The sequence below is a fragment of the Papaver somniferum genome, chromosome 3, assembly GCF_003573695.1.
Source record: "Papaver somniferum cultivar HN1 chromosome 3, ASM357369v1, whole genome shotgun sequence".
Taxonomy (NCBI): domain Eukaryota; kingdom Viridiplantae; phylum Streptophyta; class Magnoliopsida; order Ranunculales; family Papaveraceae; genus Papaver; species Papaver somniferum.
In genome coordinates this window covers 228,955,335-228,978,037 of record NC_039360.1, presented here as the reverse complement: position 1 = coordinate 228,978,037, position 22,703 = coordinate 228,955,335, and the positions used below count along the sequence as shown (strand labels likewise).

The 22,703-nt window shown below is 36.0% G+C and overlaps 2 protein-coding genes across 4 annotated transcripts; both read left to right on the top strand.

The window, feature by feature from the left end:
- Nucleotides 1-1,714: 1,714 nt before the first annotated feature.
- Nucleotides 1,715-6,980, top strand: LOC113358871. Of its 2 annotated transcripts, XM_026602593.1 has the most exons (12): nucleotides 1,715-2,209; nucleotides 2,746-2,830; nucleotides 2,922-3,305; nucleotides 4,459-4,557; nucleotides 4,666-4,766; nucleotides 4,865-4,936; nucleotides 5,090-5,180; nucleotides 5,390-5,470; nucleotides 5,616-5,675; nucleotides 5,796-5,918; nucleotides 6,001-6,039; nucleotides 6,209-6,980. In XM_026602593.1, exons 3-12 carry the CDS (start codon nucleotides 2,970-2,972, stop codon nucleotides 6,335-6,337), a joined length of 1,131 nt encoding a protein of 376 aa, XP_026458378.1. In that variant the 5' UTR covers nucleotides 1,715-2,209; nucleotides 2,746-2,830; nucleotides 2,922-2,969; the 3' UTR covers nucleotides 6,338-6,980. The 2 variants fall into 2 exon arrangements, with proteins under 2 accessions (XP_026458378.1, XP_026458377.1); XM_026602592.1 differs by having other exon boundaries at nucleotides 2,746-3,305.
- Nucleotides 6,981-8,243: 1,263 nt separating this feature from the next.
- On the top strand, nucleotides 8,244-12,041 carry LOC113358870. Of its 2 annotated transcripts, none has more exons than XM_026602590.1 (8): nucleotides 8,244-8,412; nucleotides 9,277-9,444; nucleotides 9,550-9,581; nucleotides 9,659-9,791; nucleotides 9,872-10,166; nucleotides 10,979-11,049; nucleotides 11,141-11,210; nucleotides 11,331-12,041. In XM_026602590.1, the coding sequence occupies exons 2-5, from the start codon at nucleotides 9,306-9,308 to the stop codon at nucleotides 10,132-10,134; spliced, it is 567 nt and encodes a 188-aa protein (XP_026458375.1). In that variant the 5' UTR covers nucleotides 8,244-8,412; nucleotides 9,277-9,305; the 3' UTR covers nucleotides 10,135-10,166; nucleotides 10,979-11,049; nucleotides 11,141-11,210; nucleotides 11,331-12,041. The 2 variants fall into 2 exon arrangements, with proteins under 2 accessions (XP_026458375.1, XP_026458374.1); XM_026602589.1 differs by having other exon boundaries at nucleotides 10,950-11,049.
- Nucleotides 12,042-22,703: the final 10,662 nt, after the last annotated feature.

Sequence of the window (22,703 nt, the reverse complement as noted above, 5' to 3'; positions counted from 1 at the left end):
GAAGAAACATAACTTAAATGTTGATCCAAACTCAATAATTTTCTTCCTTAAAACCATAGGTTTAGTAATCCATTAATAAAAACTGTTTTACAAAAGGAACTAAACATCAGAAGCAAAAACCAAATCATAAGAAACTAAAGAAGTAAGTCTCTGAATAGTTAAATAATGTTCTCCTTAATTCATATCTCCCTCACATTGCAAGGCATTTGGGTATAAATACGTACGATATCACACTCTCAACAACCTTTTGATTGGGATAATTGTACGATATCACACTCTCGAATCAAAAACCAAATGATAAGATACTCATCCATTCCTAATATTTCTTGCATGTTCTCCCATAAAAAAGATTATTTATAAAATCTCTGGATTTCCAATGTTAGTGGTAGAATTAGATTTCCACAAGAATATTATTAATTGGATCAAGGAAAAAGTAAGGTAAAGAATGGTATATGTTCTGAGAGTTTCTTTCTCTAAGTTAGAAGTAGAAAAGAGGATGTTCATCATGTCAATTCATATATTTTTGTTGTTTGTTTCAAGAATTTCTGACTCTTTTAAGGGAGTCCTGTCATGGTAGATATAAAGAGGCGTACTCAACTTTTATTCAATTTTGTTTCCTTATACGAACAATTCTGTTATATATTTTTTTTCCTCCCCGATTGTGGATCTGTGATCTTAAGAAGAAAAATTGATTTGCGTTTGCGGTGAAAACATAAACAAACTGAACAACGAGAGAGATGAAATAACATGGTTTATGTGTCCTTCATCACAATCTTTGATCTCCTCATATATAATCTTGTTATTCTTTTTTGTTACTGGATATATATATATATTATTCATATAATCTCAACAACACATGATGAAAACAAACTCAGAAATAAAGAAAAAAAGAGAAAATTATTATTTGTTAAATTTTTAGAGTTTTAATCTTTTAATGAATTGGAGTACCAAAACCGGTTTTCTAACAAAAAGAAACTCCAATAGGAGCGTCCAAAATGTGCATATCCCGATTCTAAAGAGGTGCACAAATTTGGACTCATCATTCAATGAGGTAACATATATTAGTATATAAATATATACATATGGAAAACAAAATTTCAGTTCTGTTTTTCTTATAGTGTTGTCGAACACCGATGTAGGTTGTTTTCAGCAAAGGAATACCTCCGATTATCAGATTGTTGCATTGTTGATCATCCAAATGTCTAAAATCTTCGCAAAATGGTGTTTTTTTGGATGGTTCGAGAAATATCAATTCAAAATTTCCACACGTAACACATTTATAACTGGAAAGTGAATGAAAAAAAAATTAACGATAGGAGTTTGAATCTCTAGAGGAGATAATTCAAATTAATTAGGAAAAAACACACACAATATAATCCAGTAATCCTTTTACAAACCTTTCTTAAAAGTAGACTAAAACCCTACCTTTTTAATTTTAGCTAAACCCTACTTTATTATTCTTTTTCAATGTTTTCCCCTAATGAGACTTGGTGGAATCCAATCTTCCCACACCCAAACAACTGCTAGAATCAAATCTCAAAGTAAGTATGGGTTCCAAAAATATAGCCAAAAGAGGCAAAAAAGAAAGGGTGCCTTGGTAGGTTCCTAGCCATGTAGTGACCATGCAGAGAAATTAAAAAGAAAAATACGTATAATTATACGGTAATAAAGAAAGATAATAATAATAAAAAAAAACAAAATAATAATAGTCGCCGGCTGAAATGTTCTTTGCAGCTTCAGAAAAAGCAGCAACAAAACTCTTCGACTCCTCCTCTTCCATTTTTACAGAAAACACAAACCAGTGAGAGAAAGTTGAGTTCAAGTCTCTGAGTAATAGATTATTATTATTATCCTCCTCCCAAAGAAGAAGAAGAAGAAGAAAGGAAATCGTAAAAACCCCTTGCTTTTGTGCTCCACCATTCTCTTTCTGTTTTTATAGATTTAATCATCATCTTTGTCTTTCTCTTCTCTTTTCTCGGAGTTGTCTGTTGTTAGTTTTAGTTTTGCCCTAGATCTCGACTACCCCAAATCTCTACTCCCTTATACTCTTTTTTTTAATAATCAAATCAAATCAAATCAGTCAATCAATCATAACCTTAATTCCCCAACCAATCTCTGGATTGGATCTCTCCGAGATTCATTCAACTGTTTGTTTGTTTGAAGACGGAACATAGATCTTTTTTTCTCTTTAGCTCCTCCATCTTTCCAGGTTACTACTTCTTTCCTTTTTTTTTTTGTTTAATTTCACTATACATACATATATTTGTATAATGAAATAATAGTTTAGTTTATGGTTTTTGGTGTTGTTTTGCTTTTGTTTGATCGATTTCGTCATTGTTACAGTAAAATCTCTGAGTTATTTGATTTTTTATTGGGGTTTTAATGACAAATTCAGAATTTGTATCAATCTTAGCTGGATGAAACAATATGATGAGGAATGTATTTTGGAATTTGGATTAGGGAGGATTCCAATTTGATTGGACATGATGAGGAAAATGCGGATAATAAAGTTCCAATTTGATTTCGCATTTGGATTGATTTTAATTTGAATTTGTGAGTTTGATTTGGTTTAATGGTTGCAATTATGAGGAATTGATACTTTGAATCTGGGTAATCATGGTGTTTTGCATTAGATCTTTCAAGTGCAGTATTTTTTTATTATTAAATAAATACTCTCAAGATCCATCTGTGTTTTCTTGTATCTGGTTACTGACTGTGGCATTTTGAATGTGGATTTTTTAACAGAGTGGGGGCGGTATTCAGGGGGGTGTCGTTGCTGAAGAAGCCTAGTTGATAAGAGGATTGGTGATTGCATCTGACTTGTCATATTGTAAGTTTTTGTATGGGCACAAAATCGTAGACAAAGGAAAACATAATACTATATACTACTCTGATGACATTGTTATAAACAATATATGAAGACATCACAGGCGTGGCAGCGTTTAGGCATTTCGAATCTACAACACATTATGCCAGCGCCGCGCCACAGACCGCCTATAAAGGGGCCAGTTTGGATCCTTGCATTGATTTCTTTGATTAGCGTCTTGCTAATTGGTGCTTATATCTATCCACCAAGAGTGTATTCATCTTGTTATGTATTCTCTGGAGTCGGCTGTAAATCTATCTCCGAGTGGCTACCACCTACTCCTACCAGGGAATACAGTGATGCTGAGATCGCAGCTCGTGGTGTCATTAGAGATATCTTGCTGACACCTCCTATTCAAACAAAGTCACCTAAAATCGCCTTCATGTTCTTGACTCCCGGCACATTACCTTTTGAAAAGCTATGGGATAAGTTCTTCGATGTAAGTCTCTTCTTTCCGTCCCCCATATCTGGATCCAAACACTTGTTCTGTGCATGACTTACTAGATCCTGCTAGAGATAGGAAAATTTTGCGCCACACTAGATTTGAATAAGTAGTTATTGGTCTTTGGTTTTATGATTTGATCTTTAGGGCGCAGTAGAAGTATTTACTTGAATATAGCTTCTGTTCCAGGAATTATGATTTCAATTTGGTCAGATATCTTAAACCAAAAAAGAAAAATAAACAAATTAGTAGATCCCAGTAAACAAAGTAGTATCATTATGGGACATTCGGACTCCTTTTTGCTAGATGTGTTTAACTGTTGAAAGAACACTTACAGTTGAACAATAGTGAAGGAGAATTAAGTAATGCAGTTGATTGCTTACTCAATCAGCAGCCAGTAAGGCATAGCATCCTATGGATTCTACTATACTTGCCGACTTGAACGCTAGGTCTGACATTTGATGATATCCACATAGTATAGTTTATGCAACATGCTGACTTAAATGTACACATTACAATTCCCAAAATCGCCATCGGCTGATTGAGCGTTAATCTATAGCAACAACCATGATGTCTCAGAATGAGAAACACCGCATTCAGCTATTAAATTATCTAATAATTTTTTGGTCCCCTACACTCTTTAAGTTGACAAAAGGAGTAAATTCATTGAGCACTACCTTGATATTCGAGAAAATATGACTGCTAATCCCAAGGGTGGTTTTGGATGACGGAATGGTGCAGATAGTTCCCAAGAGGAAGGAAGGGGTTGCTTCAGATCCCCTAGCATAGCTTGTTGCTAAATTGGAGTGATCAAGATGAGACTATGGACCTAGCGATAAACTAACAGATATATGACACACATAGCTGGCAACTTGTAGTAGTTTTGACAATTGAGCAGCCAAATTTGCAGTTGATTGGGGTAGCTATCTTATTTATGTAGATAAAAAGAAAACTTAAGTTGCTTGAGAGAGCAGGCTTAATATGTTTCTCACATATGACCATTATACCTTTATAATTGTTGCACACTGTGAATCTCGCTTTATCTCTATCTTATGAATTTTATTGAGTTCACCGAGCATTAGTTGTTTAATAATTGGTGTTGTTTGGTTTACAAGTTCAGCTCAAAATTCGGTATTGTCTATTTTGGTAGGGGCACGAAGGCAGATTCTCTGTCTATGTACATGCATCTAGGGAAAGACCGGTACATTTGAGCCGTTACTTCGTCAACAGAGACATTCACAGTGAGAAGGTACTTGAAACACACTGCTATTAAGTGCATTTAGGTTCTGTCAGCGCTCATTCATGCTATGGAATAAATCCTGAATTCTCAGTCATTATAAAATAAAATCATTTGCAGGTGGTATGGGGGAAAATTTCTATGGTTGATGCGGAGAAGAGACTTCTGGGATTGGCTTTCCAAGACCCTGATAATCAGCATTTTGTACTTCTCTCAGACAGGTGATTGTCTTTTAAATCACTTACGGGCATCTTGATTTCATAAGCCCTTCTGTTCTGTCAATATAATGTTTCTAATACTTCTTCTTCCTGCTTTGCAGTTGTGTTCCACTTCATAATTTCGATTATGTCTATAACTATTTGATGGATACAAATGTTAGCTTTATTGATCGGTAAGCTAGCTTTAGAAATTTATTAGATTTTTTACAATCCAATAGACTTCTTGAGCATATACTACTGAGGTTGAAAGTAGGTCTTAACCTTTTTTTCCCTCTTCTGATATTTGTACTAATGAGAGTTCTATTTTTGTGTTTTTCCATCTTCAGCTTTGAAGATCCCGGACCTCATGGATCCGGCAGGTATTCAGAGCATATGTTACCTGAAGTTGACTATAAGGACTTCATGAAAGGTGCTCAGGTAATTGACCAAATTATTAGTAACTTATCGATGTGAAGAGGTTCTCAAATATGCATTCAGCAAAAATTCGTTGGTTATCAAATTAATGCTTTGGGAAAGATCATATTATCATGCCACATACTAGCTTCTAATACAGGAAACATATTGTACATGAAATATATATCCTCACAGTTCTGTTGTAGTAGTATTTAATCATAAATTTATTGCAGTGGTTCACAATGAAGCGGCAGCATGCCATGATAGTCTTAGCAGATAGTCTTTACTACACCAAGTTCAAGCTTTACTGCAAGGTGATTTATTTACTTATGAAAGACGTTGAATAAATTCTTCTCCTCTGGCATTGTTGATTTACAACAGCAACAACTGATATTAACAGAGTGCTATAATTTTTTTTATTTGCTCTACTGATGGTTACTATATGCTGATTTCTTACAGCCAGGTATGGAGGGGAAGAATTGCTACTCTGACGAGCATTACTTGCCGACATTCTTCTATGTTAGTGCATAATAATCTTAACCTAAAACCTACTGTTTTCTTGATAAAATCGTAAGTGTAAGATTTCGTGCAAAAATGATTTTTTTTCTTCCTTTTCCTTTTTGTTTGGGTGTTTTTTAGATGATGGATCCTGGAGGCATAGCGAATTGGTCAGTGACACACGTCGATTGGTCTGAAGGGAAGTGGCATCCGAAAGCTTATCGAGCTCAGGATGCTACCTATGAGCTCCTGAAGAACATTACGGTACGAGCTGCTTAAAGATTGTATTTAGTCTGGCGAACATGTTGAATCTGTCTCTAATGCTCTTTTGTCCTTTTTGAAACAGTCTATTGATCAGAGTTTTCATGTTACTAGTGATGAAAGGGTACGTATATCTAATCCAATATCATCTCATTGATCCAAATTCTTTCTTTAGTGTGTTTTGTAGCTTGTGGTTTTGATTTTCTTTACCCCTTGTGTTCAGTGAAAGTATTCCATTGCTCATGCCGAATGTCAGAACTTGTGCTAATTCATTTTTACTTTATTTCTTGCAGAAGTTAGTGATGGAGAAAGATTGCTTGTGGAATGGGATGAAGCGGCCGTGTTATTTATTTGCTAGGAAATTCTACCCGGAAACCCTGGAAAATCTGTTGCATATTTTCTCCAACTACACAACAATTTGAGTTTCTGGTAGTGTCATCATCCTACCGTTGATTATTAATTCTTTGGTTGGCCGAACAGCATTCGACCCTCTCACTTCACCACCTCGGCTTCTTTGTAGAAAATATTAGAACACTACCTGATAGCCAGATTTGATAGATTTTTGGCTCTGCAAAAAAAAAAAAAAGTTTGCCCTTACTGAAGAGACCAGGTTGTTGTTGGTTCTCAGAGTAGATAAAAAAAAGGTGATTTTTTCTCATTGCAGAGCAAAACTAGTGATTCTTCTTGACTACAACAACTTGTGAGGAAGGATATATCAGCACTTCACCTCCCCAATTTTCTTAGCTAATCTGTGTTGCTGCTTCCTCTTATAAAGGGACTATAGATATCTGTTCATCTCTTTTGCCCTTTTTTCCTTTTGCAATTAATGTGATTCTCTGATTTTGGAACAGAAAATTTTGATTTTTCTTTTTGTTAATCCAAGTCCATTTTGTGATTTATGATTTTTGTAAAGCAAGAAAAATGTCAAAGTTTCAATTTTAAGTCCCACATTTTGTTTCTTTTCTCTCTGTAATGTTTTTTTCTTTGTATGTATCTAAGCTCATCTTGTCTGTGTTGGAGATGGTCCATTCATTAATGGTCAATTCATGATCCTTGGTGTGATAAGTGGGTTCTTTCATTTGGGATCTGCCTCTCCTAAACCTTTGGTCCCTCCAGAACTTGATGTAAAACGTTTGTATTTTATTAATTTTGTTATTAGATCTTGGGATGTTACTAGATTAAACACCCACTTTGATGATGCTTCTGTTGAGAAGATTATCACAATTTTTTTGAGCCAGCTTTGAACTCCTGATAGGAGGGATTGGGAGATTTCAAAAATGACAGATTTACCTCTAAATCTGCTTACTTGGTACTTCGAATCCTTAGACCTTTCCCTTGTAGTGCTCTTTGGAAGTGCATTCCAAGATCCCCAACTGATATCGAAGGACTGGCTAACCTAGAAGCCGCAAGATCTACGCTTTCTCGATTACCAGATGGGAAAATCAATGTTCCTTATAGAGCTCAAGTTTTTACTTGGAAAGTTGCTAGAAATGCTTTGCCAGCTAGAACTGTCTTACATTCTCGATCTTATTTCATAACTTCCTGACAGATATCATCGTCTCTTTGTTGCTATTCTATGGTCTCTATTGACAGAGCAGAAATGATCTCTTTTTCCAAAATATCAAGGAAAACCATTACGTAATTTTAATCCGAGCCAGAGTTATGCATTTAACTAGAAAACCTTGTGTCATCATTTACAATATGGTCGCTTTTGGTTATTGTGACAAGTGGTTGCCCCCGCCTACTGGTTGGATTAAATGCAATGCTGATGGATCTTATGATCCTATCTCTGAAAATAATTGTGCATGACATGTGATGAGGGCTTTTTGTGCTTTCATTGTTTTTGGAGTAAAGTCTGTTGAAGAAGCTGAAGCCAAAGCTGTTTGGGCAGACTTGAAGAAAGCGGTGTAGCTGAAGCTTACTCATTTCATCATTGAAAGTGATGCTTAGAATCTCATCAATCAATTTTCAGCTGGCGTGTTTTATGGCGATTCTAGGACGATTGCAATTTTTAAGGATATTGAATACTTTTCTTCTAGTTTAAAGGCATGTTTATTTTTCCGGCTACTTCCAATCGTGGAAGGTGACCATTAGCCTTTTTGGGGTCCGTTGTTTATAAGCCAAAAAAAAAAAAATTCATCTTGTCATACATGGGTTGTACAGTAGATTCAGCGGTCCGTGGGCTTTTATATTCTTTCTGGATATACGAGAGCCCAAGAACGCTGAATACCTATTATGGACGGTCAAGATGAAGATCATCTTATTTCAGAGATGTAAAACTGGATATATGATTAGTTGATTACGCTCTTCCTCTCTCTTCATCTCATTCTTCACATTGCTTCGCCTCTCTCTTCAGAGAAAACTAAAAACGCCATCTATCAGTTACTCTACATATGAATCAGAAGTTTACCTTCAAAACCTAAACTCGTCTCAACCTTACTACCACAAACCTTCCATATCTCTCGGTTCCTTAGGGTTTGATTGAAAAACTTCTCAGGTACAGTTAGGGTTTGTAATTAAAGTTTTTTTTTTTTTTTTTTTTCTGTTACTTGATTTGTTTTTTTTGGTTGATTTTCTACAATGGTTCAAACCCATTCTCTCTTGAGAAACAACTGCAAACAAATAGATGAATTAGAACTAGATTCAAATGTATGCCAACTCTGTTTTTTTTTGTAAGTGCTCGAATGATGTTTGATGAAAGTTCTGTATGAGATGTTGTTACATGGAATGTTATAATTGATACCGGGTTCTTAGCCATTCTTAGCCAAAAGGTCTGTTGATCTGTGGATTTGGCTTAGCCATTTACCTGCAGTACGGTCCCTCTAATGCATGACATACTGAGCCTGTATTTTCAAGTTGTCTATGTTTGTGTGCATTTCTATAATTATAAATCCGATTATTGTTTGCTGGAAGCCTGGAATGTGTGAAAACCTTAATCGATCATCAACTGAAAAAGCATGACCAGTTTATACTTTATTTGTCTAATTCAGATACAGGTACAGACACTACTGTCCATTTAGTCGTGTACATTTCTGTGTTCTCACCCTATACGGAGCCTATTTGGACCTTGGGGAATTATTAATTGTCTAGAAGGTAGACGTGGTGCATTTACTTTTCCGGTCTACAAGTCTTGAAAGTATGTGAACATTAGGAAATCGAAATTAATGTTTTTCATTTTGATGGAATGAATGTGAAGTTCACACTGATTTACTCTGACTTTTACTGTTGTCTTAATTTTCATGGAATCATCTTATGAAGTTGTTATTTGATCTTATGAAGTTGTTATTAATGTTTCTCTTGTGCAAGATTCTGATTCAACTGTTATTTGTTTTGTTCAAATTACGGCAATAATGTCACACAGTCAGAGAGCATGCGCTGGTTCCTCAAACAATGCACCAAGTTCTGGTGGCATCACATTTGCAAGTAGAAGCAGCAAGTGTTCTTCAAGCTTCAGAAATAGAAGATCCTGTTGTAGCTGAAAATAAGAATCTAAGCTCAAGTGATGCTGGTTTAAAAGTTAATGACCAGGGTACAACATTCAAAACTTAATAAACTTTAACGTTCTTATTTTGTTATGATTGCAGCATTCAAAACTAATTATTTTGGGTTGTATGTATTGAATTTGCTGGGTCAGATGATGGTCCTGAAGAGCTTTTTGTTCTTGAGGTATTATTCGAAAGATATTTGAAGCATTAGGTTTAACCATTGAGGAGATGTTGATTGCAATTGTTGTTCCGATTCAGGGTTTTGGTGGTGGTACATTACTGGTTGGCATCTTGCGCGATAATAAAACAGCTGTAGCAGGCTGTGATGGCAGGTCTTACCAACAGGACATTACCGATATGCTAGATGTTCAAATTGTCAAGGAAACTGTTGGTGAGTAATGAAAATTACATGTATAGTTTTTGCTTATCTACAACTTGTTTCTTTTTTACAATTGTTTCGGTTGTTTTCAGCTGATGGAGTTTTCAACAGTCCAGTCTTTGAGAAAACCACCATTAAGTACGATATTGAGCCTCATTTTACTCTCTTTCATGCTGGAATACAAGCTGGGAATGAAAACGTGTTAGCTACTTTAAGGAACACAGCACTCTCCATGGTATATGTCGGTTTGCCAGTGAATGTACTTGATCTCGCTAGTTCTCTCCATTCATATTTGGTTCAGAACCCGGATCGGATTCCAGGCATTGGCTCTTATGGCCCTTTACGAAGTTTGTAAGAGAGAGCGCTATGTCGGTGGAGACTTGACTGGTAATATTTAACCTTGCACTTTATTTAATTAACTTTTTACATATTTTGAGATGAACCTATTTACTTGTGTAAGGCTGAAAAGAATGACTTAATTTATTTAACCTACACGCGTAACAATCATGTTTTTCTGTGGGAAATGGTAAATCCACAATTATTCATGTAATGTATGTGAGGTTCTTAGGTTATAATGTATGTGAGGTCCTAAACTGTCTGTCCAAGAACTGTTTATAAAAACCAATTATTCATTATTCAGCTAGTTTGATTCATGTAATGTATGTGAGGTTTTTAGGTTATAACAGATGATTAGGTCTTTGTTCTTATTGACCAGTGGTTACATGCTCTTTTTTTTCGTTCAACATGGTGTATGTGATGCCTTTTGAATGTAGTACAGTTTAGGACTACACCCATATGTGAATGTAGTATTTTAACCCTTAGTTATGGTATTCTTGTTCACATATATATTTTTATAAGTCGGCACTTGTAAGAACAACTCGTGTCTTCTCTGATTTTGTTAGGAATCCTTTTGATTGTGTTGTCATATCCTGGACAATTTTAGTTTATGATTTCCTAGTCAAAAGAGTAACATGAGTCCTGTATTCTTGTCCAATATTTTTGAAGTATCTTAACTGTATAATTGTGATCTTGATGGAGTGTACATATTAACCGTTCTTGTGTTGTGGTGATAAAAGTATCTTAACTCTTGAATTCTCTGAATCTGTAGATTTTTTCTTAACTCTTGGTAATTGAATCCGCTGTGTACTGTTTTATTGTACGCATATGCAGTAACATACTAAGATAATGATTGTACGCTGTTATCATATTTCGCTTGGAACGAGCGGGTTTACAATCGGAAATATGGAGGTTCCCGCAAAGGGGTTTCTCGGTAAGATAAATAAGCTGTATCTCTTTTTTGTAATTTACTTCTGTTAAAAAAAATTATTTATATAAATATAAAATGTGTTCAACTTCTTCAGTGGATATATTGGGAGGAAGAAAGGTTAAAGGAGCTTTTAGCTCCGGAGATGTTTGAAGCTTGCACAGCAGGTTAGTCCCCTTTTTTTTCTTCTTTTTTTAAAAGAGAACAAGGAAATTCCTTGAGTTATATATTTCCGATTCCAGTGTTAATAAGGTAATCTGGTCATTTTTTGTTTTCTCTAATTCCAGACTATATGACATGAAGGCGATTATTGGCCTTAAAATTTTGTGGAGGTGGCGACAGCTGTTGCAGTGGCGGTATCAGTGATTTTCTGTCCTTTTCTTTTGCACATATACGAATTGAAAATATGTTTATGGTATGAAGGCAATTATTCTCTTAGAGCAACCACAGTGGACGATCAAACCTATAATTATGGTCCAGAGACGAGACACAGCGGGACGGAGTAAAGACTAAAATCCGGACCAAGACCAAATTCCAGACTATATTTGGTCGGGGACCAAGACCAAAACTATATATAGTCGAGCGGACGTATAATGTTCGTTTGTCACCGGGTGTGTATATAATGTGATCTTGTTGATGGGGCGGGCATATAATGTGATCTCGGTGATGGGCGGGCATATAATGTGATCCGGAGTGAGGCGGGCATATAAAGTTCGCCTGATGGCTGATGGGGCGTGCATATAATGTGGTCCTGGTGATGGGGCGGGCATATAATTCGATCCTAGTGTATACTTTTTTTTAAGTGACCAAATTTACTCTTCCACCCTAGTGTAACACCACGGACTAAACTTAAATTTGATCGTTTTTTTTTTTGGGTCTATGGTTTTGATCGCACCATTGCAGTTGCTCTTAGGGCCTTAAAATTTTGTGGAGGTGGCGACATCAGTGATTTTCTGTCTTTTTCTTTTGCACATACGAATTAAAAATATGTTTATAGTACATTCGTACCTTAGTTTAATTCTGGTATGCAAGACTTTAACTAGATGTTCTCGTGTATTTCCAGATTTACATCAGAAGCGATTTGCAATTTTATTATTTGAGCAATTTTGACTCCCCCCCCAAGCCACTTAAGCTTCTGATCCCGGAAATGTGAAAATTTTTGTAGCCTTGGTTAAATATAATACACATGTTGCATTGCTAACTGTCCTAATCTCGTTCTTGTTTGACGTTCATCTTTAGACTTCAACCAGTAAATTGACTCTTCAATCCTTAATGGGGTGTTCCTGATCCATCTGTGATGCTTCAAAAAAAAAATAAAAAAAATGATCCATCTGTGGACTGGAATTACACGAGTAGTTCAGTTGTGCCTCAGAGAGGCTGACCTTGAAACACTAATTTCACCGGTAACCATCAGGTTTATAAGGTGGTGTTTGACAATGAATTTGAAGGGAAATAATTAGAAATTGTGCAGGAGGAAGACTGAAGAAGAATATGTAGAAAAGATTATCCCATTGTAATTTCTGGATCGGTAGCCGTAAATTTTCTTCTTGTGCCAATAAGATGTGTGTGTGTGGGTGTGGGGGTGGGGGGTGGGGGGGTTACTTGTAAGTGTATGTATGTAAAGGTTCAAGTATAAATTGAAAATAGTTGATATTAGGGCCGCACAGGAACCGTCCCGTCGCATGGAACCGTACCGTCCCGGAACCGCGGTCAGATGGGACAGGTACAAGTACCAAAAACTGGTACCGTGCCTAGAGTAGGTACAAGTAACGTTTCTAGGCTATTCTCGTCCCGTCCCCTAGTACCGAGGATTTTTATTCATACTTCTTTTACGTGCAACACTACTTTTGGACTGTTTTGGGAGCTTCATATACCTTTCCTTCGTGGAAGATGAACAACGCAGGCTACAAATTATGATCCTTCTGCATGAACTTTGGTGTAGTATATATGCATGTCTTCTGGTTAATTAAACTTTTTTTTACTGATTGATATTCAAGATCATGTCTCAGGTAACGCATACAACTTTCCTCTTCACTCACGTTTGCTTCCTGTTTTACCATGTGGTGTTAATTATGACGCTTCGCCGACTATGACATTCTATTGCTGACCTACCAGACTCAATTCGACGGGTTACTGAGCCTGTTTGGATTCTGGCTCTTTCTTATTTCATAGCATATCTCAAGACTGTAGCCATCGCCAGTGTACGTGGTTGTTTAAGTATCCTTTTACCGTTGTTACTTTGTTTCTTGTGAATATTAGTATTTCGTTAATGTAGCTTTGCAATGCCTTCGTTGTCTCCAGCTAACTAAAACTTAGAGATTATACCAAAATTGCCGAAGGCAACAGAAGATGGTTTATTCACGACGAACGTTATGAACTCTATAAGGTTCACGTGCGGGGATTCAACTTTTAAGTATTGTGTTATGCAATTAAGGTTAGCTTTTAATGAAATGTAAAACTAGTTTCTATTTGATTATTAATCTAAAACACAGTTGATATTAGGGGGGGGGGGGTTACTTGTAAGTGTATGTATGTAATGGTTCAAGTATAAATTGAAAATAGTTGATATTAGGGCTGCACAGGAACCGTCCCGTCCCGTCCCATGGAACCGTACCGGTACCGTCCCGGAACCGCGGTCAGATGGGACAGGTACAAGTACCAAAAACTGGTACCGTGCCTAGAGTAGGTACAAGTAACGATTCTAGGCTATTCCCGTCCCGTCCCGTAGTACCGAGGATTTTTATTCATACTTCTTTTACGTGCAACACTACTTTTGGACTGTTTTGGGAGCTTCATATACCTTTCCTTCGTGGAAGATGAACAACGCAGGCTACAAATTATGATCCTTCTGCATGAACTTTGGTTTAGTATATATGCATGTCTTCTGGTTAATTAAACTTTTTTTTATTGATTGGTATTCAAGATCATGTCTCAGGTAACACACACAATTTTCCTCCTCACTCACGTTTGCTTCCTGTTTTACCATGTGGTGTCAATTATGACGCTTCGCCGACTACGACATTCTATTACTGACCTACCAGACTCAATTCGACGGGTTACTGAGCCTGTTTGGATTCTGGCTCTTTCTTATTTCATAGCATATCTCGAGACTGTAGCCATCGCCAGTGTACGTGGTTGCTTAAGTATCCTTTTACCGTTGTTACTTTGTTTCTTGTGAATATTAGTATTTCGTTAATGTAGCTTTGCAATGCCTTCGTTGTCTCCAGCTAACTAATTTTAGTGTTTCTTTTTCAAAATATGTGCAGTTCCTGTACTATGAGTTTTTCGAGCGGGCGTCAATGTACAAAGTGGGATGCTTGTCTTACGCAATTTATTTCTTCGCAAGCTTTCCAATGTTTTTGAGGTAAAATGTGAATTCAAATTCTTGCAATGCATTCAATTTCTAGCTTATTAGGAAAAAATGGATTTTTTTAACATATGGTACAACTAAAAAACCGGTCCCGTACCGAGTTAAACAGGTACAAGTCCCGTCCCGTCCCGTACTACACGGGTACAGGTACAAGTACAAGGTACAGGTACCGGCCATAGGGAGGTACAGGTATTGAGCTAGGAAAAAACCCGTACCGTCCCGTCCCATGTACAACCCTAGTTGATATGATGTTAACTCATCAATATCTAATTGAAGCTAATCTATTCCGATTGTCCGTGGGTCTGGAATTGATCGTGTATGTGTGATTTGCTCATTCTTAGACGTATTCCTACCCAGATTGCAAACATCAGGTTTTTCAATATATGTACCCATTATGGGTATGCCAAAGTGTCAAACATATATGGCTATATGTCAACTGTAACATGTAGGCATACACGACCGATTTTCCAACGAGCGATAAATTTTCAATCGCTAGATGGTCTAATTATCTCCTGCTGGTCAGTCCAGTGCCAGCGCTAGTCATTACGTTGCGGACTTGAACATCGCTCATCAGTTCCCCATCCAACGGTTACTGTTCCTCCCCTATAAATACCCATTTCAACTCACACCATCTCAAACATACCTAGTTCTCGCATAACCGAAGTGAATTTCACTTGAGAAGAAGATGTTTCTCTAATTCAATGTTGGGTTTTAGTAGCAAGTGATAGAGATTTCAATTTATAGACTTTTAACTTATGTGACACTGTGTTTTGTTCAGTCACGTAAATTCAGGAAGAACGAATGAGTGTTTTCAAAATCGTTATTGTTTCATCAATAACGATGTGAGAAAGTATCAGCAAATTATGTGGTTGATAAAAGGGGATAATCCTAGGTTGTCAACTGAAGAACTAAAACTTAGAGATTATACCAAAATTGCCGAAGGCAACAGAAGATGGTTTATTCACGACGAACGTTATGAACTCTATAAGGTTCACGTGCGGGGATTCAACTTTTAAGTATTGTGTTATGCAATTAAGGTTAGCTTTTAATGAAATGTAAAACTAGTTTCTATTTGATTATTAATCTAAAACACAGTTCCCATTAATTAAAATAAAAAGATTACATTTGAAATATTTAAACTAAATTACGTCCATAAACTACTCATACACTATTCATTTCCTTGGCGATTTCCTTCTTGACCAAAGACCCAGTTGCCCGCGTTTTCTGGATCAAGAGTGTTGTTCGACATATCAGTTTGCGTACCGGTTTGAGACTCACTTGGCAGTTGAGTCTCATAAAAAGAACCATAACCTTGATAAATCATGGGTTCAGGGCGCAGGGGATCATGATACGAATCTTAAAATGCATGTTGTTGATATGTCGAAGAAGCTTGCTGAAACGGTTGTTGGAATGCCGATGAGGTTGAGGAAATTGGGGTATACAGAGTCGATTTCCCAATTGCTTCCACGTTCACCCCACCACTAGGAGTCATTATATCAGTTGGAATTTTCCTAAACAGATGTGCATGAGTTGTATCCAATCCAAGGTTTTCATCATATTCACGTACTACTTGAGTATCTAATACTCCATTTGGAGTAGAACTTTCTGGTACCTCCTGCATAGAAAGAAGTTTCAAACTTCTTTCATTTTCACGACTTCGCTGACTTGATCGACTGAGACTCATGGCTCTACCACTGGGACTCAAATGAGTCATTCCTGTACCACTGGGACTTATTCTTATAACACTGGAACTCATTCCTCTAACACTGGGACTTGTTCCTCTAATAATACATGTACCATCATGACCGGAAAATGCTTGACCATGTCAAACATCATGCTTTCTCTCAGTTTTTGCATCTCACCCAAGTGGAATCTCTGAAATCCATGTATTAGAGCATGATAATCGTTTTGATACCGTCCAGGTGTATCATTGACTCCCCCAGTATGGATAAGTCCGGTCAAGTGCATTGTAAGCTAGATAAGTAACAATCTCTCCGGATGTGGTGGATACAGTCTGTACATCCCAAGAAAATGGTGGCATAGTCGACGATAAACCCGCTTGAGAAAGATATGAAAATGCGTATAGCCCGTCTCTGGTGGAGGTTGGGAAGGAAGAAATTCATCGCCAAGTGGCATCCTACCTAAAGCTGGGAAAGCCATCCGATCCAAACTTTATGGTTGCATAGAAATATTGGGATTGCAAATAGTGTTAAACCAATATAGGTCGTCAGTTCTGTCTATCCGCTCCTGGATCAATTCATCAGTTTTTTTCCAGTTATGACCTTCCCTTATCAATTTCAAGAAGTCTTCTTTAGAAACCTCTTCACTTGGATATGGGTTGACGGCTATCATTGTTCTTCTCTGCAACTAGTCTTTCACCATAGTAGCAAACATCCTTTTCAGAAATAGGGCTGTGTAACACGATCCTTATAAGGTTTAGCTGTACCTATCTCTGAGCTTGTTCTTTTTCGAACTTAGGTATTGCTTCATTCAGATGGGTGACAAGGTTAAGGCTTATTCTACACAACTATCGAATCCTATGAACAACGACAGTATGTTTACCATCTTCAACCTGTTCTGTTTTCCAATTCTTGGAATCGTACTTCAGTATGACCAGAAAAACATCGGTGTGATTCTTAAGAGAAGGTTCCAAAAAATGAAAATATGTATACCACCATTACTGAGAATAATAATATTATTGGTTAGTAATTTTTTCATGTCAAAAATAACAAATAAATAGTGTGAAAAATATTGGTTCTTACCTCAAACACTCCCCAAAAAGCATTCAAACTATCTTTCACACATATCGAGCAATTACCGAGGGATATGTAAAGCTATGATAAAATTTGAGACCCCCAATCACATGTTGTTGCTAACTCGAAATCTTCTAATGCTTCGAGAAAATCAATAACACCACTGAGCTAGCATTTGGAAACAGACATTGGCTTAGTGTCAAAAATACAAACAGACGTTCGAGCTCCTTATAATGGTCAGGGAGAAAATCAACTATTCAATTCTCCTAGCATAACGTTGTAATTTTTTTTCAACCCATGCGCTTTTATTTGTCTATATGATTGACTTCTTTCTACATTATTAGAATATAAAGGAAGTTTTTGGGCAACTTCAGTACAATTCCAGTAAAATAGCAAGAGAGTCAACTAGATAGTTATACTAAATCACATAAAAGTATCCAAGAGTTATATCTCTATTTATCAAACCAATATGCAATCGAACAGATAAAAATATTTGAGCCGAATTAATATGAGAAATAACATGAACGGTACCAAAGACCAATGTTCAAGTGTCAATCAATTTCAATCAACAACCAAAGGTTGGATTTACCAATTGATTGATCTACGCACAACATGTGATATTTCAATTATATAGACAAATATAATGCGGAAAAGAAATAACACAGACACCATAAATTTTGTTAACGAGGAAACCTCAAATGCAGAAAACCCCGGGACGTAGTCCAGATTTGAACACCATATTGTATTAAGCCGCTACCGACACTAGCCTACTACAGTATTAACTTCGAACTGGATTGTAGTTGAGCCATAACTAATATCACGTTGATCAAGGTACAATCGCGTTCCTTACGCCTCTGAATCCCAATAGGAATCTACACACTTGATTCCCTTAGTTGATGTTGTTAGTGTCTATGTTGGTTTAACAAAAAAACATGATTTGTATTCCTTTAAACTAAATTAGTACTAATCCTAATCATGTATATTATGGGTACATAATGATAAGTATCTGTTGTTCTATTTGAAATGGCATATTAGTTATAACAATGTTATGTGAGACTGTTTTTCAACTCTTCGAAACACGACTTTTCCGTTCAGATCTGACGCATTCAAACCATACACGTGGTACTAACTGAGATGTTCACTCTCTGAGCCTTTCATCCGTTCAACACCGATAAAATTATTCAAAAATCCATTTATTCACTTCACTAAAATCAGTTTCAAGGTTTAGAACCATGCCCAAAGAAAAAACTTAGATTGTATGCCTTTTTGTCACTCTCTTCCCTAAATCGATTTCAAGGTTTAAAACCACGCGCAAAGTAAAAATATGAACGAACAACAGGAGTATAAAAACAATAACCACTGTATGCCTCTAATTGTTCTGAAATATTATGAATATAAATATCAGGAAACAAGGATGTAAACTAGAGGGATCATGACAGATAACACTCTTGTTCATAGTACCTCGATCAACCAATTCGATAAGTTTTTCTAACTCTTTTTCTTTGTTAGTATTTTGTTTGCATGAAAATGATTTACGAGAACATGAAGTACAATAAATAAACAAGTACCCAAGAGTTTTGATCCACCGTCACAAATACCATTTTGATTTTTTCTTAGCAGCAAATAAGGGCAAATGCAGTTGGTATACTTACATATGTTTGATTACAAAAAGATATCACCGATATCCCATATTTAGCAACGGTGGGAGAAACTAAAATATAATAGACTCATATGGTAGATGGTAGAACTAAAAATGAAATTAAAAACAAATGAAGGAAAATCACCTACAACGAAAAGACATAAATGCTATGAGGTAGTTCTTAGTAACACAGAGAAATATGATGTCTACATTGCTTACAGTTTGTAATCGTATTGATTAAAAGAATATAGATATTTGTTTACATGACTCGACTATTTATAAACTCTCTGCACTCAATTATCTTTACTCATCACACACGTGTGCACAACACACTTACAAACATAAAACATCACAGCCTATGCTATTACCCTCCCTCAAGTTCAAGGTGGTAGAAAACACCTTGAACTTGACATTTATAAACACACAACATCGCATCATATGATAACTTGTGGAAGAGCATTAACAATTATAACATCAGCAAATAATCTCTCCAAGGGAAAAAAAACTGAATTTGTAGCTCATATGCAACACCAAATAGTCACTAACAATAATAAGTAGATATAGTCACAGTTGTTGGTGCGTAACAGGGAGTAGGTGTCGTTGATAGTCATAAAAAAAAGAATAATAGTGACATGGGAGAAGTAATTATGGGTGCAAGTGTCGATGTGGGATAAAACACCAAGTTTCAATATAGTAGTGACTGAAAAATATACCTTGCAGTGTAATAAAACCATGATGAGTTATTGCAGTGGAAACACATATAGACAAAAGTGAAACTGCAAACCAAGGCTGACTGCAATGGACTAGTTCCCGTCACATAAGCAATATAACAACAACCAAAATCTGCAACAAATATTGTATGTATGAATTTCCAAACACCAATATCAAAGTTGTAGACAAATAATAGCTGCTGGAGATGTATCCGAAGTAGTGGATGATGTAAGAGAATGGCAGTAGACGTACTTGGAGCAGAAATTCAAGAATAACCTGATTGCAGCTAAACTTTGTAGCAATAGACACAATAGAAGTAGGCAGCACAGATTCAACATTTTAGGTCATAATACCTGTAATCACATTAATCTTGTACCAGCTACATATAATAATATTGTACCACCCAGATTGCTACATACTAGAACTTGCATACCATATGTGTACTTCAAACACTGCAGACAATAAGTCTATATCTCCACAATAGAGCAGAGAACCCAAAAATAAGTCCACAAAGAACTCACATAATCAGTAAGGAAGGTGTGGTGAAGTACTAACAACAACCTGGTGAGAAAATTGAGAATTAACAAGAAATGGATGTACAAGTTATGCAATCAGGTACCATTGCCAGCAAAAAGAAGTATAAAAGAAGCGCAAAGGTAACTTGAAAGTAGCTTGGCTAGGTAAAATAGAAAACTTGGAATATGAAGTACTTCTACTTATCAAATAAGATTGTTAGTTATTCAATCTTTCAAATTATTTCATTGATGTAGTCATAGCATAATCTCAGCAAGACCTTGTCTTATTCATTTAAAATAACAAACATGAAAGTAAAAGATAAAAAAAATCAGGTAAGCACCATGAATCACTTATTAGAGGAGTAAACATCACTGTTGAAGATGAAATTTAACTGTATTATTTAAAGAGCTTGAAAAGTAGAAGAACAACAAGTTGCAAATTGAACACATATGCAAGCTGAACACCATACAGAGTGTATACAAGCTCAACAAAGAGAACTCCAATCTGTACTTAATGTAACTCACCTAATCCAATTCGAAGTCCATTAGAACCGCAAGATACTTTAACACCTCAGTGAGGACTGCCTTGAAGTAAGAATTGAGACCAACAACTTCTCAATCTTCTGCTGAATCCAATTTAAGTTTTTACCTTAACTAGACCATGGTGTAGTGAGATAGAACACGCTCAGACTCTCATGGCATCAGGAATCAAGAACAACATATCTTGATTAAGAAATTAGATACAAAACTTGTGCTAATTATGATGTATAAGGCTGTTGAAGATGAAAATGGATGTAATTGAACAAGCGATGTAGAAACTGAACACTTGAGATCAAATATAAAGTAATCTAAACATGAAATTGGATATTAACATCAGAGACTCAATTTTAGTTGATAAGGTAAGAGATTTCAATCGAAAAACCAAACAGGAAATCGAAAAAGCCAAGAGCTCAAACCCTAAAACTGAATTTTAGATATAAAATACATGCGATGTAGCATATGTATCATACCAAATCGAAAACCTAATTCCTACAAGAAACACCATTAATGGAAGTGGATGAAAAAAATTACCAATTGTTTGATGTAGATGTAGATAAAAACGCACCATTGAGTCAAATTAAACCCAAATCTGAGATGAATTCATGAAATCAGCCTTCAGTTTTCTTCATACAGTAGAAGCGGCAGAAGATGATGAGTTAATGTTAATGGAGATTGTTGAAGATGAGTTAATGGTGGTGATGGTGAAGAAACACAGGCTAGGATCGGTACCCTCAGAAACTAATTTATGAGTCTGATACCATAGTAACAAAGAGAAATCTGATGTCTACATTGCTTACGGTTTGTAATCGTATTGATTAAAAGAAGATAAATATAATTTGTTTACATGACTCGACTATTTATACCTGGCGTCACTAGGGGTGACCAAAAATACAAAATAGGGTCACCCATACCTAAATTCAAGCCATCTCTTATCTCCGAATTTTCGTAATGACAAAAATTCCCTCCATAATCGGTAGATTAAACTACAATCGGTAGTTTATTTGGTTTATTTTTTTTCCTACGAACCCTATAACCGGTAGCTATTATCATAATCAATAGTGTCGGCATGCACAATCGGAAGATTTTTTAATAATCTGTAGTTTCGGTGTATATAATCGGTAGTTAATGCGTATATAGCTGGTTTTAAAGAACTTTTTCCCATTATTTGGTTTTAGTTTTTAACGGGAGAGAGAGATAGAGAACAAAAAGAGAAAGAAGAAGAAGTGGGATTTTACGATTTTTCTTAAAATCAACAAAAAACATGGATGGGTATGAAGAAGAAGGTGAAGAACATAATGTTGAAGCTTCACTACCGCTTAAAGAAGACGATTTGGGGTATTTTTTGAATGATCCAACCTTTTGTGGAGATGAAACCCTAGACGACACTTTCATGGAAGAAAGCGTAGAATCACCCAAGATCGAAGCTAACGATACATCTAACTCACATGTATTGTGTTAAGAAACTCATAACCCGCTTTGTATGCGTTTTAAACGAAAAAATTCGATTTTTGCATGCATTGAATGCCATGAATTACCCATAATCGGTAGATAATATGGCTATATATCTACCAATTACTAAGTCCTGTTTAATAATATATCATCAATCGGTAGATTAGGGAACTTATATTTCTACTGATTTAGAAAAACCCAAAATTGAAATTTTCAATTTTGAATAATCGGGTGTTTTGCAAATTTACATAACTAGTCAAAGTCGCCCCAAATACAAATTTTTTTTAAAAAGTTCAATTATTGGTTTGTTTCATATTTTACAATCGGTAGAATATGAAAAATTTCAGACCTCCGATTATATTGTCGCCCCAAAGTCAAATTCCTCCAATACTGAAAATTTTGGAATTCTTCAGATATCATAATCGATAGTTTAAATTAGTTTGTCTACCAATTTTGTTATAATCGGGCGTGTGACAAATACGAAATCTACCGATTATTCAAGTTAATTCAGACAGAAGTCACTGTTTTTTCAAATTATTTAATCAGAAGGTTCATTTTTTCCTCCGATTTCGTTACAATCGGTAGAAAATTTCTATCCGTGCGTCCGATTATAATGGCCTAACTTGTTGTTGTTGTTGTTTGTAGGCTATTCTAGCGGTGGATGATGAATTTTATTTGAGGCC